Genomic DNA, 19,589 nt, shown 5'->3' on the forward strand with positions numbered 1-19,589 from the left:
ATTGCGACTAATCGCCTAAAGTCTCTGTGTCTGCAGATCCGAATGAATGTAATGTGTAAATCCCAATGAATTTGTGTGAGATGTGCAAGATGAGATGAGTTTGCAAGGGGGTTCGATAATCCCAAATATGTAGATGCAAGCAAACATCAACTGCTCACTGAAGGCATAAAGGTATAATTTGAGTATTTGTGATGTCGATGGATGGTGATAGTGAAAGATTAGATAGTATTAGATTTATTTGAAAAATAAGAAATTATTCTGTTAAATTATTAATATACCTTTAAACCTAAAAAAAGGGAATCTTATTTATCCCAATTCAGATACGTACCTCAGTAATTTATTAAAAACAAAAACCTGCTGAAACTAATTGAAAGTTATTAATGTTAATATTAATACTGTTGATTTTCAGAATTAAAACAGCTAATACTGGAGTAGTGCTTGCAAAACGTCTCATCAAATTTTGCCAAAATTAAAATTACAGTGGAGTACATCTATCCAATAGAAAAATACAAAACGTTTATTTAATAAATAAGTTATAAAAACAAATACATAAAATGTAGTTGTATTGCAATTTCGAATCTAATCCAATTAGTTGTATATTTTATTTTAAGTTTGCTGACGACTATAAAGTGAAAACTCATTAATTCAGAAAAGTCTTCCTTTATTTACCTATTTTTTAGTAATCTTTTAGTTTTAAATTATATTTGTATAAAAAAAAAATTAAAAATATTAAGTGATTAAAACGCCAAAATAGAAAAAACAAAAATCAATAATAATGAAGTTGGAAAGAAATATAAATAGAATTAAAAAATAAATTAAAAATAGTTTTAAAAATGGTCACTAGGTAACAGCACTTACTGGAAAAGTAATAATTAGTACTTTTTAATAGCGCCACTAGGTAGCAGCACTTGCTGGACTTCTATATATAGAACTAAATAAACATTTTTCGTCAGTATCATCTAGGTAATAAAGGGGAGAGGATTCTCTGTCAGTCTCTAAAAATAGTAGTTCTAAAAAGCGTCACCAGAGGGCAACAATAATTGGACTTTTAAAGGTAACTAAACATTTTTCATCAGTATCATCTGAGTTATCGAAGGGAGAGGATGCTCCTCTCGGTCTCCAAAAATAGTAGTTCTAAAAAACGTCACTAGAGGGCAATACTAACTGGACTTTTAAATCTAAAACTGTAATAAATTTTCTTCAGTATCATCTGAGACATGAAGGAGGGAGGACGCTCTGTCGTCGGTCTCTTCAAATATGTCTAAAATATTTAAAAATAAATTTGTTATAAACGAAAAATGATTCATCTAGAAGATGGAGGAGACCACAACTGCTCTTGTAGTCGAACTCTCCAAATATCTCAAACTTATTTGTAAATATGATAAATGTTTTGTTGAAGAAAAGTATATATTATGTGTTGAAAGAATCTCCTAAAATGTCCAAAATAATATTTTATGTTGGTTAAGGTTAAGTAAAGGTTATAATATGAAACTGTGGTAGATAAGATGTACTAAAAGAATAACCAGGTTGGTTATAGAGAAGGTACAGAAAACGAAACTAAAAACGCCCCACCCTCCACACCCTGCGGATTTAACTTAGCTATATACAAGCCAAGTCAAAATGGCCACTATCGAAGGAACTTTCATTTATTGCTTTTTTTCAGCGAATACAATTTATTATAACTTCTTGTTAATAAAATCTATTAATAATAACATAAAACCACCTAATTATAATTTTTTCTAATTAAAAAAAGTTTAGGAAGTAAATTAATTAAAAAAAAACAATAAAGTACAAAACAGTTCTAGATTAGTTTTTGTGATTGGCTCCAGATAGCAGCACCTGTTCTAAAAAAAGTAGTTTTTAGCTTGTACAACAGCTTCTATTTTTAAATTAAAATAAATCCGTTACCTACTACTTTTTTCACAAAATTAATAAAAATATCAAATTAATATAAAATATAGGTAATTTAATAGACAAATGTTTAAAATTTATGTTTATTTAAGTTTTTCTTCATTGTATTATTATAAATTATGCAAAAGACAAAATTTGCAACTTTCTAGCATAAATCTTACAATTAACTAAATAAAGGAATAGAATGCATGCATTTTTTAAAAATAATTGATTCACAATTGTAACTATTTGTTTCTTTACAGTGAGAATAATTTTTTTTTTTCTATCATCATGTAAGTCTCTCATATTACATATCGAGCTATACTTCTCTCTGTTGAACTTTTTAATATTAACTCTAACATCCCGGTATAATTAAACAGAAGTACAGCTTAAAGGTGTCACGCTATCAGATGCCTCAGATAAAATTTCAGACGATCAATGCCAACTTCTTTACTAAACTACAGTTTCAAACTACTTCGGTTTCACCACAAGCAAAATAACAAAGATCATTAAACTTTTTCTCCGGGATTACTCAATTGGAACTTTCATTAGTATATAATTTTCTAATTTAGAGATACATTCAGATGACTATCTAAGTCAGGAATCAGGCAGTCAATAGCGAAACTATTTTAAGATTTTTTTGGAAATACATCTATCGAAAAAAGTACCCCAATATCAAAAATTTAGCGAATAATTCATTCTTGTTTGGGATCAACATACATTTTTGGAGCGGTTTTTTCATATTTTAAGCTCGCGAATCTAAATATCGTTCTCATTAGGCATTATCAATTATTTTTGCCCAGATCAACACGAAATTATGAATGATCGGTTAGTTACGTGCAGAAGCACACTTGCGGTTATTTCTTTGAAATCTTTTATAGACCCAAATTTAGGTCTTAGGCGGCTATTCACAAGCTAATACTGATCTGGAATTCCCAAAAACTTGTAATAATGCATGTAAAGCATTACAATTTAACAAAAATTAGTATGTATTTGGTTAGCGTCTTCTTGTCAATTAATAAAAATTATTTCTATAACATTGTGTTGGTTTAATCCCTCTACTGTCTTATGAGACAAATGCAATAAGTCTACATTTACTTGACTTCCACGTATAACACAATTATGAATATCAATTTTGGAAGGCGAAAACAAACATACGAATATCTCTTTTTCATCTCTTGTACATTTACATACAAAATAAACATAGTAAAATAAATTTTTAGTTTTACTTGAAGTTCCTATTAGAATAATCATTTGAAATATAATTTAACAGCTGATTGGGCTCTTCCAAAGTCAAAGGCAGTTCTAGAATTCTCAAAAATTCAGAAAGAAAGACACCTGTGCATTAATGCTACAATGTTTATTCAGAAAAATATCCATCTTTCTAAGCAAGATCTTTCAAGTCACAGAATGGTGTACACTACAAAGCCCTCTCCTTTCTTTTCCTCTTTTCTCATTATATATGGTAAATACTTTATGAGAAGAGGTGCAAAGGGCATTCATGATTACAGTCATCTACGAAACTCTGTGCAGATGATACGTCTTACTTTTAAGCAACTTAATGCTTACAGTTTTCAGGCGCACAGTTTTTTTTTGTTAGAACCTATTATTAATAGTGCTTTATTTAGTTTTAAAGCCGTTCCAATCAACTTCTAAAAATCGATCAGTTGCTCCTCATTATTGGTTTATTGTGACTAAACTTAAATCGCCTGCTAAAGGACAATATTAATTACTTAAAGTTAAACAAGATCTTTAACAAAACTATAAAATTTTGGCTGAAGCTTTTACAGATGGATTACAGTTCACTTTTGAAGATATGTTACAGGAGACTTATGAGCTTGTCGGATAATCCAGACATCCCTTATAACTGGGTGGTTTTCATTAAAGATATGCTTTCTCTATAGGGGCAGAGGATGTCTGGGAGCTACAGAGTGTTGAATTTCTATTTTGTAACCTGAAAAATCTCAACTCTAAATTTTATAATAACTGTTTATCTAAAGACATTAGTGAGGTACTCAATTCTACATTTAATACCAATTATAGATTAATATGTCCTTTGGCCAATGGCAAGTCATATGTTAATCTCAAGTGTAATATTTCAAAAATCAGACTGATAGCTCAGTTTAGGGTAGCCAGTACTAAGTATCCTAGGATTTTTCACAAAGGAATAAACCATGTATTTGTCCATGAAAGGGTTTGTTTTACTTGTGCTGAAAGAAAAAGAGACAATACTATTCACTTCATGCTGGAATGTCCTTTCTACAATTCACTTAGAAAAGATTGTTAAATAGGTACATAAGCTCTATTAACTCTGAGGTTTACACTAATCTACTCGATATCGACAGCAAAGATAAATTAAACAGTCTGTTTTATTTTATTTCTGGTGCTCTAGATGAGAGGTACAGATTTGTAAAACTTATATTCAACAGCTATAAAGAAATTCCGCCGCCGAATCAAACTTGAGTTAATTTTTGTAAATATACCGTTTTCATTATTTTTTCTTTGTTTTTTTAAAGAAATAATTGTAACAAGGGGTGATCTTAATTTTGTTTCATACTTTTAGTTTGTATTTATCTTTTTAGTGGAAGTTGCTATTTCTTTTTATTGTTATCACTAGCAGAGGCTAAACTCTTGCTATAGAAATGTAAATATATTTCTTATAAGCAATAAAACAAATAAATAAATAAATACTTAAAGTTAAACGCTAGTAATCTAAAGTTGGACCATGAATTGCTAAAAGATTTGACAAGAAATGCACAAAAAAAGAAAGATTCTTGAAGAATTATAGAATAGTTGGTCCATTATCTCCTAGTATGTCTCATAACTTAGGAGATTCACAGAAATGTAAACTGAAATGATCCTCATTAATTTTATAAAAATTTCAACAATTTGATTTTCTAAATAATTACCTCATAAATAAAAATTGTTAAATTTCATAGTAAATAACGATAATTAAATTTAAAGTCATGTTAAAACTACATATATTCCAAGAACAAAACTAAAAAAACCGTTTAATAGAAATTTATACTAATGTACAACTAATGATAGTTGGCCATAATTTATAAGAAAAGTTTACACAAGTACGACGTCTTCAGATTAAGCAGCAACATTTCAGATGGACTTCATTAATAAAGCCATTAATCCTCTTAAATACTTCCTTCCTTCGAGAATTGGGAAAGTTTACAATATTAAACTCAAGAGTGAAATGTTGGCTAAGATTCAGAGTACTAGGTCATATCTAATTACATCCGGATCACATTAATGGACAGCTATTTAATTGTTTCATCAATATTAGCGATGATACTGCAGTTATATACAGTATATAAGAGGATATTAATCCTCTTAAATACTGCGATGATAATAGTATTACCAGTTATTTCTTTCAAACATCTGGGTTTGGATTCGCAACTTGTGACAACGTAAAACGACAGATAGTTGGCAATAATAATTTGCTCAACTTACAAAAAAAAAAAAAAATTAGTAGCTAAAAAAGTTAAAGTACTAAATTCAAAATCTCCAGCTACCAATTTTTAATTTTATTTTTCTTCCCTCGTAAAAGGAGATGTAGCAATTGTATCAAATTTTGGAAAATGAAGTTCTCACCTGGAAAAACTTGTTGTCTAAAGTCGCATTATAATGAAAAATTCTGATATTAATCATAGTTTCATCCTACAATTGACACGATGACAATATATCCGTCATTATCGTAGTATGTAAAAAGTATTGAAATACTTTTAAACTGAAGTTCCCAACAAAAATGTCTAGTGCCTAAAGTTAATGAAAGTAAAATGCGGAATTTATTGAGTTCAGTATTAATTTAATAAACAAACCAAGATCTAATTTGGTTTGTTGTAAAATTTTATTTAAACGATTAAATTAATATTACAACTGTAGAACCCCTTAGATGGCTGCTGATGTGGTTTATTTACACTTTACTCGAGGGAAATCTGTAGGTAATTAAGATGCCCGGCACGGTGAAGTAAATTTGGTGGAGTTTCTGACTGTCCAAGAATAATGAGCCACTCTATCAGACGTCTGTCTGGCAGATTAGCGGTATTCCGAGAGGGTATTCTACTACCTACGTGAGGATTAACAAGTTCAGGCTAAAACACATTTCTGCAGCTATTGTTTATAATTTTAAAGAAATTATTTTTATTGATTACCTACTTTAACTGATGTTCCTGCTTTCAGATGTTCAATTTTGAACAACAAAGACCAACTAAGTTCAGTCATCAATTTGTCACAGAACAAATTTTAAACGTTACTGTTATTTTATTAGTACATTTAACTAATACTAAAGCATTATTAAGGCTTAGTTTAACGCTAGAACAGTTCATGTTCAAAATGATATCCCCAATGCAATATGATCTCGACAATTTAATATTTTGAAGTTAATCACATACTTTGGACAAAGCCTAATCTCCTGGGGCCTTGTTGTTTCCATGAAAAAAACATTTTAAACATGTTTATCATTTCTTAAGGGCTAAGGTCTACTTCTCCAAAATAGTACTAATTAACGTCTTTTCCTTAAGATGTAATAAAATTCTGTTAAACCTATTACACATGAAACGTTCAGAATCATACGTCGCGGCTGAAGTCTTGCAATTCTTTGTCAGAAGATCCAAAATATGTTGGTGGTTAAATGTACAATGTACCATCAAGTTAAATTTATAGTGTATCTTTCTTAGACTGTAAGTGTTCCACAAATGCCTTAACAACATCTTTAAAAAAGGTGTAAGATTATTGTCATCGTGATTCCCAAATCATTAGATATTGAACGCCTTGTAGACCTAACTGGTTTAACAAGCGAACGATTTTCTCTTGTATCTTTTTCGCTGTTTCTTTTGCTTCCAGCACATATACTTCATAAAACTGGTGCCAAATGATCCATTTTTGTGCTAGTTTGTGTTGTCACAGGCTGGTGGTGCCCTCACATCTGAGACGTTCGAATTGGTTCAAATAACATTCTTGCACCATAAGTTTTTGAATCCTAATTTTATTATGAATTATTAAATATAAGATTAAATTTTTTTTTTTACGTTCTAGAAATGAAAGCATCTGGGAAACATGAAGGAGATGAGCATGAGATAGGCGTAATAGGAGGAGATATAATTATTCAACGCCTTACGAAGAAGATATGAAAGTTCATATCAATTCACCAGATTGTTTCGCTTCTAATTCTTCTTAAGAGGTTGAGGGAACTTCAGCTTTCTACTCACCACGTTTGTATTGATTTCGAACAAAATTACGTCTACGACTATGTAAACCAAGAAAATGTACTATATATATAGACACGTTTGAAACCTCTTAAAGTACGTCCTTCTTTAAGAGTAGACCACGAACAGTTTGAGATATAATATGGCTAAAGTATTAAGTAGCCAAATTGTGTTTTAATATTTATACAATGTTTTGATGTGTCTAATTCAAATTATTTATTTGATGGAAATACTGAGAGTAAACCATTTATAATTAATTTTATTTCGTTTTGTATTATTCAGATACCTTCAATAAAAGAGGCTTTCTTTATTTACTGCTTTTTACTTTTTTGATAAAGAATTCAATATCTGAAGATGAAATCTAATTTAATTTTCTTATTTCTTCTTTCTATTCCCATCTACATTCGTAAATATTATTCTTAACATTTCCCTTCTTTTTTGTTTTTAAGAAATTACAAGAAAAAAAATTGTATAATTCCTTCAACATTACCTTGTTGAGAAAAATTATTTTCCTTCTATGTTATATTCAGTACACAGAGACCTTTATACTACGAGTATTAAACCTTTTAAAGCTGATAAAACGTTTAGCACCAAAGAGTGACTGTTGAGTTTCAAGATTTCATTAAATATTATTTAATGGATTTTCTTAAAAAAAGAATTTAGAGTTTTCATCAATTTTATTTCACTATTTTAAAAAAAAACAAAACTTACACTGTCCATTAGCATTTTAAAAAGCACATCTTCAAAATTTACTCAGAGAGGAGAAATGTAGCGTGAATCGGAAACTTAATAGCAGTCAAATCTTCTACACTAAACTGATCTACAATCTGTAAGAAATAGAAAAAAAAAACAAACATGCATAATGGATAAAATCAGCTACACTATTATCTAGCACTGCGGAACTAACCACATTTTCAATAAAACGAACGAAAAATGCTCATACACACTTTTATCAATCTAATTTTCTAAGAACTGAATTCAAGCAATATTCCTCAAGTCATACTTGATTTGAATTTCAAAATAATACTTACAGAAAAGTTGGCAAACGTTGTGGGTACACTTCATTTAAAAGGGAAGCATAAGATTAATATGTAAGATAGCCTACAAAAACAAAAATTTATTGGGAGAAAAGTTTCGTATAAAAGTTATTAGCCTTAAAAACTAGGCTTAAAGGCAATCATTGGAGAAATTGTCGGGGAAGATCGCATAGTAAAACTTACGTTTTCAGTGGCCGTATTTCGACCAGAACAATAGTATTGGAAGTGTTAAACGCAAAAGAAACATACAAGTTTAGCCTTCTTTTAATCTTCATTTTCAAGATAATAGAAATATAATTTTTTACAATTTTTGATTGAAATAGGATTCAATGAAGCGTGACAACATCAGATCACAGGTTTGTTACAGCTCTAGGTTAGATACATAAAGAGTTGCGTTAGGCTTTTAGATTAACTGAATGCATTTATTTATTGGCATGCAACATCTATTGATATGAATATAGTAGTAGCTTCGGGATGTGTGAAGAATAATTGAATTCCTCAAACAAATACTAAATAAATCAATAAGAACAAATTTTCATTCCCTGCAGAGACTCCAAACAAAAACTTCAACCGTTTACTGCTTCTGATGGCTGCTCAACTATTATAATGAATTTTCTTTTTAATTAAGACTAAGCAACTTTCTTAGGTTCCATTATTTCTACCATGATAACGGTAATAATTTGTAGCAATCCTCTAAATAATTTCATTACTTACTCAATAGTTTACTTGAGACAAAAATGTTTGTAATCAAGCATAAGTTCCAAGAAGTCAAAGTAAAAAACGAATTCTATTTATTGGTCAAAGAATGCTAATGAAGGGCATTAAAAGAAGAAGAAGAAAGAAAAGAAACATTTTTATACATTCCTGCTCACTATCTGAAGTATAACAGTTCAATTATTTATTTTTAGTAAGTAATTACCCAATTAAGTGGTAATTTCCAGTAAAACTGAAAATATCTGGAACAAAAATAAAAAAGTAATAAGAAAATTGGTGGATTCTTAACAATTGCAGAGATTAAGTATGAAGATTTGTAAAAAGTAACATCATCCAGAAATGGCATGGTATTTAGCTTTTATCTTAAATCTTAATTACAGTTTAAGATGTTCAAGCTTTAACAGCATCATTATTTAAGGTCCAAACAATTTAAAACAACCCCTCCCACCCCTCCACCAAAACCGACTTCGTTCTCTGGTTAAAACATTAATTTGAAATGTCTTACTTTAAAAACATGCAACGCCCCTTCGTCCAGTTTTGCCACTTCGGCTAATTATTAAATTTTAATTAGATAAATGGAAGATTTTATTATTAAATTTATTATAGGGGAATAATTCAGCAGATTTGTAGTCTTGTCTCGAGCTTTTTTTTTCTACAACTTTAGGCTGTGAACCACAAACAACCACTTACCACTATTTTCAAAGTTAAACATACTTTTTTTTTGTAAATTCTAAATCTCAAAATTGTTAATTCTTTATAAACATTATGCAGTTTTCGTTCATTGCTTCATTAATCCAATAGGCAGAAAGAATCATGCCAATTTCAGTCATTATTTTTTAATTTTGCCAAGCTTTCGACCTTGAGACAAGGTCATCTTCAGACAATATAATATTTTTACATTGTTATTATAAAAGTAGGTGTATCTTCTTTCCTGTCTGCTTACGATCTCCTAAAAATAAAAACGTATTTGAGAAAGATACTGCCAAAAGGGCAAAACAAGACAAAGGTTACATTTTGATTAAAATAAAGTTTAAAGTACACTAAGAAGAAGTAAAAATACTTCCATATTAGGTAACTTGTGTTTGTTGGTATGTGTGGATGTAATAAGTAGAATTAGTTCACACAAAATGTATGGAGCCACTTTCGAAAGAATATAAAAAACAAACTGAAAAATTTGATACTTCTGCTGGGGTGATTTTAGTCGAACCTTGTTGCTGCGTCCCCTAAAAAAAGGCACCTAAACTAAATTAAACCTGCGCTTTTCCATTTTTGATTTATGGTGGAATTCAGTAAAACACACACACAAACACACCGGACGGTTTTATGTGTAAAAACTATTTCTTCTTTTTCAGGAAACCTCAAAGAGTACATTTCCAAAATCCAAAAAGATAACCGATCGAATATACCTCTCTAACAAGGAAACCTCTCAAACGAGGATTACAGAAAGTCAAAACTGATGAAAATTGCAGGATATTTAACATTAAAAGGAAAACAAAAAAAAAAGAAGTTATTCCTTATTAAGAGGAAAATTCATAAGATAAAGTTTCTACTTTGTATGTTTGTCGAGGCTAAATATAGTAGGAGACAAATGGAGGATGTTTACCACCTCTAATCTCCAGCACGCTTCACGCTTCTTCTTAGCGCTTAACTCACATCCTGGGGATCTGGCTCATGGGCTTTAGGTTAGGACTGATGGATGGGCATACGTCAAGCCCAGCACCTTCCCACGAGATTTTCTCGTACTTCCTCATGCTGGCATTCTCTACCAAGAGTTCATCTTCCTTCCTAGCTGCCATGGTCGTCTACACTAAGCTATGGCACCGTGTATTCACCTTCCAAATTACCTTTCTTACCGCAACCTAACACAATGTACACATTTCCTCCATTCTCTTCAGGCTCTTTAAAACTTTATCCTTCCTGCATCATCTTAAAACAAAAGAGATTAGGTAAATATTTGACGACCCTAATAAGCAATAAATATTTAATTGCATAATTAAATAGGATATATTACGTACCACTATGACAGTTTTTATGAAAACTATTCCATATTTTTTATAGTTACAATGTCTATGGCAAAGTGAGAAGCTCTCGGTCATCTTTCAGTTGGTGTTGCTATCAATGAAATACGCTATTGGTACACGTATTGCATTAACGTAATACAATGGTCAACTTGATATGTTTCCAATATACAGACTTGTTGGGTAAATTCTGTAGATAAACTGGAATATCGTGCTGTAATAAAATTCTTCGTTTCGGACGGTTTCTAACCAATGAAAAATCACCCCATATTGGTGAAAGTTTCATGAAGAATCGATTACTTAATTTTCACAGTTGAAGTATTTCATTATTCTTTCATTTTCCATAAAAAAATATTATTGTATAAAATGCAATGAAAAACAAAAGCGGACTATGTAAAATAAATATAAGCTTGAAAAACAGTCTTTTAGTGCCAAGCTGAGCAAAACCCTACGAATATTCAAAAAAAATGTAGAAACTGTAACGAAATAAAAATGAATCCGTAAATGAAAACATAACCTTCAGGAAATGTATGGGTTTACAATTTACATGAAAGGGGCTTAAACGGCTGAAATTAGAATCTTAAATTGAGTGGTACATCAAGTTTGGTTATCGTAGTAAACACCAAGTTACAATAACGTTCTCAATATCCTATAAGTAGACTTATTTGTTATTTAACTGCTCATGTTGCTTACAACATCTTGATAAAAAATAACTAACTAAAAATATAACTAAATAACGACTAACAATAGAAGTATTGTGTTCTAGACCCTTTACTTGAATAGTTTTAGATGAAACTCCTACAGGATGGTTAGTAAAAACAATCTAGAACGACGACGGTGCTGTAGATTCCTCCCTGGAGGTTTCTACCCAAACTGGAATGTCTATAACATGAAACCAGTCGATTAGAATCGATCAACTTGACATATACCACTTTGCCAAAGTGTTTTTATAAGGATGTTTCGATGGTGGAGGAAGACGATAAGTAAATATTCTCCCAGAAATGGCATCACCTATATACTACACTATATAAACGTAGGTAAATTTATAATGCTAAAAAAAGATTTCATGTTTTATAGAAATATCTAATAACACCATCAGAATTTAAATGAGAAGAAGACTTGTAGCAACGTTGCGTAGTGTAGTGTTACCATCTTTTGCTTTAAATTATTACTACTTTTTAGTATTGAACCAATTTAAAAAAACATCTGCCTGTAATTGTAAAAAAGATTTGGGAATTTGAATACCTTATTGAATTGTTGCCTGAAGTTAAGATAAGTTTGTAACTTGGGTTTTATAAGTAGTTCTGCTGGTTCTAAATAACTCGAATTCTAGTATATAATTGATACATAAATATACGTGCGTAACTTACTTGTTCCTTCCTTTAATTTCAATCTTTCGTTTTGAATTCTAGATTGTAGTGTTCAGTCTTGAAATCTTAAAGTACTGTTGCAGAAGAGTACCATGATTGTAGAAGTACTATCCGTGCACTACCAATCTACGTTGTGATTACAATCAGGTGGCTGCAATGGCTCCATATTGCCGCTGCCTTCTGGAATAAGTTTTGATTATTATATTTAGTTTAATTATTTGTTTCTTTTATTTTAATGTGATTCGAGTTTATGAAAATGTTTCTTTGGTTTTTATTATTCTGAAATTTTTGGTGTTGGTGTGGTTGAGTACAGAGCAAAGCTGAATCTTTGGGGGGGGGAACTTATTTTGAGCCTGCTACAACAACATTAGATTAACGGAATAAGAGCCCTAAACAAATATATACGAAAATCGAAGAAAGGACCTCAAAAAACCAACAGACTAACTTAATACCCAAGATTAACTGCAACGACTGCAAAGCCACTTACAACAGACAGACTTCGCAGCGTTTGCAACAAAAAAAAAATGAAACATGAGAGAGCAAGAGTTTGAGTAATTGCTCGCAACTGCACTGGCACACGCACCAACAAACTCTAAGGTTATGGAAAAAAAACAAATCAAGTTATAATAAAAACAAAATAAAACTTACGGTTCAATCATTAGAAGAAGCTTTATTATTGAAACAATTAGTGAGCCCAGGCAAAATAAGCTACGCTACTCAAAAGCACCTACGGGGTGGTTAAGTGTAATTTGATCAAGTACTGTGCTTTAGTGCCGTAGGTTTGGCTTGCCCGCTGACAAAGGGTGTGTATTGGTACGCTGTATATGAACGAATCCAAACTAGGCCACTCTTTAAATTTAGAATAATAAACTATTCGAATCCTAATCATCATCATCATCATCATTAGAAATAAGACTTCCGGTCAAATTAATTTCGTAAAGAGCCAAAGAAATTAAAATAAAACATTCCCATCCTTCCAATCAATGGGGGGGTGGCGGCACTGTTTAAGGGTGGATATTATTTGCGCAAGCGTATTTTCAGAGGCGGCTATATCTTTCCCCCTCGAGCGGAGGTGGGTGAACACTACTACATAGTCGAAAACTTCTTAACCACCAGTCACCCTTCGGTCTTTGTATATATCACGTGACTCATTCAAACGTAGTCCTTTTTACAGAATATAACCTAGACGATACGCGAGATCGACAATATAAAGTTAAGATTACGGTTATTTATTTTTTATTTTATCTTAATTTTATAAAGACGAATGAAATAAAATTTAAAAATAATTTCAAGACAAGAAGGTGAGTACTATTCTTTCTGTTTATGTTCATTAAGCATTTTTTTTTTTAATGAAAAAATATATGTTAGTCTAACTTAATCGTAGTATTTCGTCTGGCAACACTTCAATAAGGTACTCAAATTCCCAAATCTTTTTTACAATTACAGACTTATATAATTCTATTAGATAATATCTTTATTTAAATCTTTATAAACGTCATTCTACTTAAGACTTTTCGACTAATGACTATAATTCTGAGAAACAAAACCAAACCATTTGACGAGGTAACAATATTAGTATTGTTTCTGTAAACGGAAAATTTTGTTCCCAATAATTTTACACGTTACTTAAAGAGTTTCAACAGAATTTATATAATAATCGTAATAAACTCACCAAATTATTGTTCGTAAAGTTTTAATGCTAATTAAGGTAGTATTAATTTCTTTAAACAAATTTTAAATATTTAACTTTAATTATGAAACAAAAAGTTTTAATAATAATTATTGTATTAAAATACAGTCTTAACATAATAACACCTGAAGTTTGTTAAAGTAAGCACTTCGTGCAAGCTTTAATTACAAAGGAAAATTCATTTGGAATGGTATTTTGTTTTTTTTCACGTTCTTTTATTCCTCTGTAACATTTTCGAAGTGAGAGTTTTCAGTGGTAATACACGTACGAGATTCACTGAATCAGATAAAAAGGTTTTTAAAAAATAGCTCTAAAAAAAAAAGAAAAGCAAAATGGCAAAAAGCTGAAAGTTTATATTACATTTAGGTACTAAAATGGGACCTCTACTGTAACTTAGCCAGTAAAATCTCTCAACTGTAAATACCAATTTATAAAATTTTTATTTGTTTCGAGATTTTCTCTTTCAACATTTTAATTGAATTTATTCCACAAGGAAAATCCATTTAATGTACATCTTATCACTTACAAGAAATTACCGATGACAATGAGTCGACTCTGAGAGCAAATTTCCCATTTTTATTTATTTTTCCGACTAGTTTCTCATAAAACCAACTGAACTGAACTCTTTAATTGAGGAAAAACTATTCATAAAAAGAAATTATTAGTTTTGTTTAAAACATTTTTTTTACGGATATCAATTTACGGAGGTTTCCAGTAAGCAATATCATAAGCTCTTGTTTGTTAGCAAGTGTAGTGAGTGACAAAATCATTTTGTACAAAATTTTCGTACCAACCTATGATGATGGATGAAAATCCGATACCGGCCAGAAATAAGCAAAATGTCCGTGTTATGACCGGTTATAAGATATTCAAGTTGATATTACTATACGTAAAATTTTTGCCAACCTGATCAACGCCTCTGATTGAAAGATTTTGGTTAAAATCTATCAATGGATTTTCGTCCGAATAGAAAACTACGCATCTTCAATTCCATCAATTCAGAGAAACCTTGGACGTCTTCTCCTCGGACGAGTGCCAAGTAGGTTTCTTTTTTAATAAAAATATTTACTTATTTTGTTGCATTCCCATAATTACGGGAATAACTTCAAATTGCACCCCATCCTCCAATCCTGATCAATTCTCTAAGACCCAAATTTACTACTAAAACATTTTTCTTTCATAAATTGAAAGACTGCTTATCTGGTACTGAACTAGGGCTTGTTTCGGACTCTTTCATGAATATTGGACGCAATAAGATTCTATACAGCACCAACTTCCTCATTATTTGCCTTGATCAGATGATATTATAGGCAGATAGGTAAATACACTCACCAATTAAAAAATCGGTAAGAGCCAAAGCTGACTTTTTCACCTCTCCTTCAGAGATTAAAGGCCTCTTCCACTACCGCTTTAGAACTTCTTATGGTATTCAGATCATCAGCGTAGTCGAGAAACTAAACAAGGCAATTAAACATAGAGCTATTATTATCTTTTTTTTTTTTTTTTTTTTTAAGAAAAATGGTTCAACCAGTATTATATTAAATTAAAATTTTAAATATTAAATTATTATTAAATATTTCATACAGCTCTTTATCTCTGACAATTCACTTAAAAGTTGACGTTGGTAAAAGAATAGGTCATGAAGATATTTTTCTACTGAGTATTTAAGGTGTTTTATAAAGAGCACACATGCATTAAGGCAGCAAATCGTCTAGTGTAGTCTAAACAGTTCCTAGGAATCTAATTAGACCTTAACTTTTTAGCGTTTAGCTAGCTGCCTTGTGCAGCCATTAAGTGGGTAACTTGCAGGCAACTTCAGGCTAAGTAGGTAAGCTTAAGATATCTTTTTACCTCCTTCAGGGCAATGCAGATTTAGAAAGTACATGCATCTTTAGAGGCTTAGCAATGGAAACAGGTGTTTTTAGTAACTGTCCAAAAAGATGATGACGCGACAGCCAAGTACCGGGTCAGCTGAAAGAGCTGATCTCTACGGAGCTTCCTCAAGGAGAAGTAAAACTGGCGACATCTAGCCAGAAATGGAAGCGCCTATTACATTAGTCCAATATAAATTCATAGGATTACTAGATTATCATTAACTAGTCAAAATGGATCTTGAACTTCTCTTGATGCACTTCACAACTTATAATCGACATACTTCAAATTGGAATCCCACAAGCAGGAAGATATGATAAAATTATTAATAGTGTACTTGGTTGCACAAAAGTTTTCCATTAGTCAGTTAGGAGCTTGATTTCCTTCTAAAACGTTTACTAATAAACAGCTCGATGAACATTAATACGAGTCTTCCGTACAAATAATAAACATTAAAAAAATGGTTAAATCAAGTTACAATCATGGAGATATCAGTCATGTTTGAATCTCTTAAAACAGTGGGAAATAGGTGAAAAAGGTTGGAAATCCTTTTAACCAACTGTTCGATAACTTCAGCCGGAAAGCGAATTTTGGCCACTTCAACAAAGGAGAGAACTTCTTCCCGAGAAGAAACTGGATTATAATATCTGAAATCGTTAAATGCTGCAAGCCTACCTCGCTTAGAATTTATCAGACTTCCTTTTTTAATGCGAACAGTGATTAGAGTTAATTCAAAACGTTCCAATGACAACAGAGTTCCAGCGAATTGTTCTATTATGGCACACTAGCAAGATGTCTTGTCTTAGTCTTTTTCTTATACCTAAAATCTTCGCTGAATAGTCTGAACTTGGGATCTAGTAAACATGCATCCTCTTCCATGGCAGAATCACCATGAATCTCTTCCATTTCTAGAATAATTGTCTAGTTTTGAACTCTTCGCCACTTTTTCCTTCCTGATAAAATTTCATACAGCGAATACATTAATTTGAATTTAAAAATCATTTTAGAGCCTACTGAGAGATTCAATTTGCATCCCTTTTTTAAAGGTCTAAGCACCGGCATGAGATCCAAGCTTTTTATCCACTCTCAATAACTTGTGGAGTTATAGACTAGATCAATAATTACAATACCAAAAAAAAAAGTGACAAGGGGACCGACCGTTCGGCAAGAAGAGAATTAGAGAGACGGTGTGGCCAATTTTCAATTTCAGAAATGAGAGTATGTGATAGAGCAAAAGGGCGAGCGAGAGAAGCTGAACTTGGTTTCCACACCAGCTATAGCAGATTGATTTACCGTCAGTTACCAGTGTGGTAACTATATAGTAGCAACCCATGGGATGGCCGGTGATGTCAGCAAGAGCATTGCTATTTTATTTCTTCTTTTTTTTTCGCGGGGTGACAGCTAAAAAGCGAGGGATATATGAGAGGGGGGAGAGTAAATGTCGGCTGAAAATATAGTTTGAGTGAAAATAGCACTATTTTAACGCTGACGGTTTTTCCATCTATATGGTACAGTTTTGCCAACAGTAAAATATAAAACACTTCTCCCATGGGGGCTTTTTTTTTTTTTTAAAGAAAAGTCTAGAGTGAATTTTTCTTTTTCAACGTGCGAATATTCAAGAACATTTTTTTTTTTGTTATTGTATTGTAATTCATTATTATTTTCATTCAACTATGTTTTTTTGAAAGTGATGAAAGATTTATGAGGTGGGTTAGGAGTTAAGATTTGATTAGAACTCGGAGCGAGAGTCCTGTTCCCCAAAGTGGGCTTATCGTACCTGAATCTCGTAGTAGGTAAAGCCTTCTCTCTTAACAAGATCCAGGAACGTATTCACAAGACGATAAATGTTAAACCAGTTTTCATTTTAATATAAAGGGAATAAGCAAAGAGATTAGTAGATAGGAAAAAAGTGCATTAAAATAGGAATTTAGAAAAATCTGGAGTTCGTACAAGTTAAGCTCCTAACATAGTTCGGACATGTGAATAGAGTGTGAAACCTGGAAAGAATACCCAAATTGATGGTCGTACAAAAAGCGGAAAACCTGAGGGAAATGGAGGGAATACTAGGCGAATAGGGGAAGATGAAGAGGGACTTGGAGGCAAGGAGTACATAAGGCAATTAAGGGTAGTTCAAGCACAAAAGCTGAATGATACTCTTCAATAGCGGATATCTTGAATAATAATAATAGGGATTACCTCAGTGGTTGGTGGTATACCTGATTCCAATGCGGAGATCCCCGGTTCGTATCTAGCTGTAGACCCTTAGATCTTCCTAGGTGTTCTCTTACAGCTCCGGTGATGGACAGTGTTGCCCGTAATCTCTCGAGATACTGTCCGGAGGCCGGCAATACACTAATAAAGCTCCGGGCGCCAATGATCTCAGATGTTTATCGCGCCTTTAATTAAAAAAAAAAAAAGAAAAATAAATAAATTGAATAATAACTGTTTTTCTTATTTAAATTTTTATATTAATTATGCCTCAAGCTTCGTTGTGTTAACCTAATTTTCTTAAAGCGAAGCTTTTCTCAACTACTAATCTCTTTGCATGCATCCTTTCCTTAAAGTGAAAACTGGTATTATATAAGTTCAATTTTTAATGGGACATCCCTGCTGTACATTATTTAAGACCGCATTTACCTCAGCAAACTTCTTCTGCTTAATTAAATATTGATCAGGGCTTCTCTTAGTTTTCTAGCTGGAATTTTAATGGAGAAAACCAAGGGATTTAATGTGATGGATTAAAACTTTTTAAAATTTACAGAATTAACTAAGAATACTTATTCTTAAAAAAAAAATCTGATGCCGAGGTCTATTTTCTATTTCTGTTACGAATTTCATGATGATCTAGGTGCTGATAGATTATATTTTCCTAACACGCCCATACGCTATCAACCTATCACTTCAAAGACATTTCCTGAATGTTATATATAGTTTCGCTTACCATACAAGAATGTTGGAATTCCTTCCAATGGTAACTAGCTTCTTCAGTTCTCTTGAGTTAGTCAAACCTCCCTTTAAGTAATCCTAGTAACTTTGGTAAATTTAGTTCCGTTCAGACCCACGCTATCCTCACGAGAATTACCAATAATTCAGTAGCAAATAAGTAATGGCTTACCACCATTCATTTATTAGTTCTATTTGTAAAGTCGGGTTTCAGTTTTCGGAATTGGGTAGTGGTATTTGAGAGTGGTTTTATTTAACTCTCGGTAATCAACTGCCATTCGGATATTTCCGTCTTTCTTACAATCGGGCCTTCAAATTGAGAATTGCTTGGTCGAATTATAACTCTGTTTAGTAAGTCATTAATAATATTAGCAGTTTTCCGCATAGGAAAGTCTAAATGTGTTATGGGCTCTTTAGATTTTACTACGTCATTATAATTTTCTTTAATAATATTTCTAACTTTATTGTGAATTGCCTATGATAATTTATAATTTATACCTAATCAGTTTCGTTAAGTTTTACGTTATTTGAAATAATACTTAAAATATCAACAATACATTCACTTATCGGTCCTTTATCTAATGTACTTTTAACATTAATATAAACATTATTACCCTAAAACCTAACCTGCATTCCATAATATGATAGAAAATTCCCGACCTAACAAGCAGACAGAATTCATAGTATTTTCTGGAATAACATAGAATGTAATTGGAATGAGTGGATGAGAAGCCATCAGTAAAACTGTAACGGTAGTATGTGAATCTACTAGGCTAACTTATGCTGGCTAGATAGATGTCTCCTTCTAACATAACAAAGGAAAGCACTGATTAGGGTAG

At 31.6% G+C, this 19,589-nt stretch overlaps 2 protein-coding genes and 1 long non-coding RNA gene across 18 annotated transcripts in view; 2 read left to right on the forward strand and 1 right to left on the reverse strand.

The window, feature by feature from the left end:
• LOC141450007 (CXXC-type zinc finger protein 1-like) overlaps nt 1-7,400 on the forward strand; it is a 40,759-nt gene extending 33,359 nt beyond the window's left edge. The window contains exon 12 of one of the 2 annotated variants that reach the window (XM_074119994.1): nt 6,937-7,400. In XM_074119994.1, coding sequence (XP_073976095.1) covers nt 6,937-6,942 — 6 coding nt within the window. In that variant the 3' untranslated portion in view covers nt 6,943-7,400. Of the gene's footprint in view, nt 1-409; nt 654-6,936 lie in introns of those variants that run through there. The other variant, XM_074119993.1, reaches the window with a different exon arrangement.
• Nucleotides 7,401-7,681: 281 nt separating this feature from the next.
• LOC141450017 (uncharacterized) overlaps nt 7,682-19,589 on the reverse strand; it is a 37,280-nt gene continuing 25,372 nt past the window's right edge. For 2 of the 15 annotated variants that reach the window (XR_012455870.1, XR_012455874.1), the window contains 3 exons: nt 18,024-18,203; nt 15,268-15,389; nt 7,683-12,425 (listed from right to left, as the gene is read on the reverse strand). This is a non-coding gene — a long non-coding RNA (uncharacterized lncRNA). Of the gene's footprint in view, nt 12,426-15,267; nt 15,390-18,023; nt 18,204-19,589 lie in introns of all 15 variants that reach the window. The other 13 variants (XR_012455872.1, XR_012455869.1, XR_012455868.1 and 10 more) reach the window with 13 other exon arrangements.
• The window catches only part of Ccn (cellular communication network factor protein Ccn), a 506,353-nt gene continuing 499,750 nt past the window's right edge, over nt 12,987-19,589 (forward strand). The window contains exon 1 of the mRNA XM_074120003.1: nt 12,987-13,546. The gene's annotated coding sequence lies outside the window, so the exon portion shown is untranslated. The remainder of the gene's footprint in view (nt 13,547-19,589) is intronic.

This window comes from Rhodnius prolixus, unplaced genomic scaffold, assembly GCF_049639745.1.
Source record: "Rhodnius prolixus isolate KJV_2025 unplaced genomic scaffold, Rpr scaffold_2, whole genome shotgun sequence".
NCBI classification, from domain to species: Eukaryota; Metazoa; Arthropoda; class Insecta; order Hemiptera; family Reduviidae; genus Rhodnius; species Rhodnius prolixus.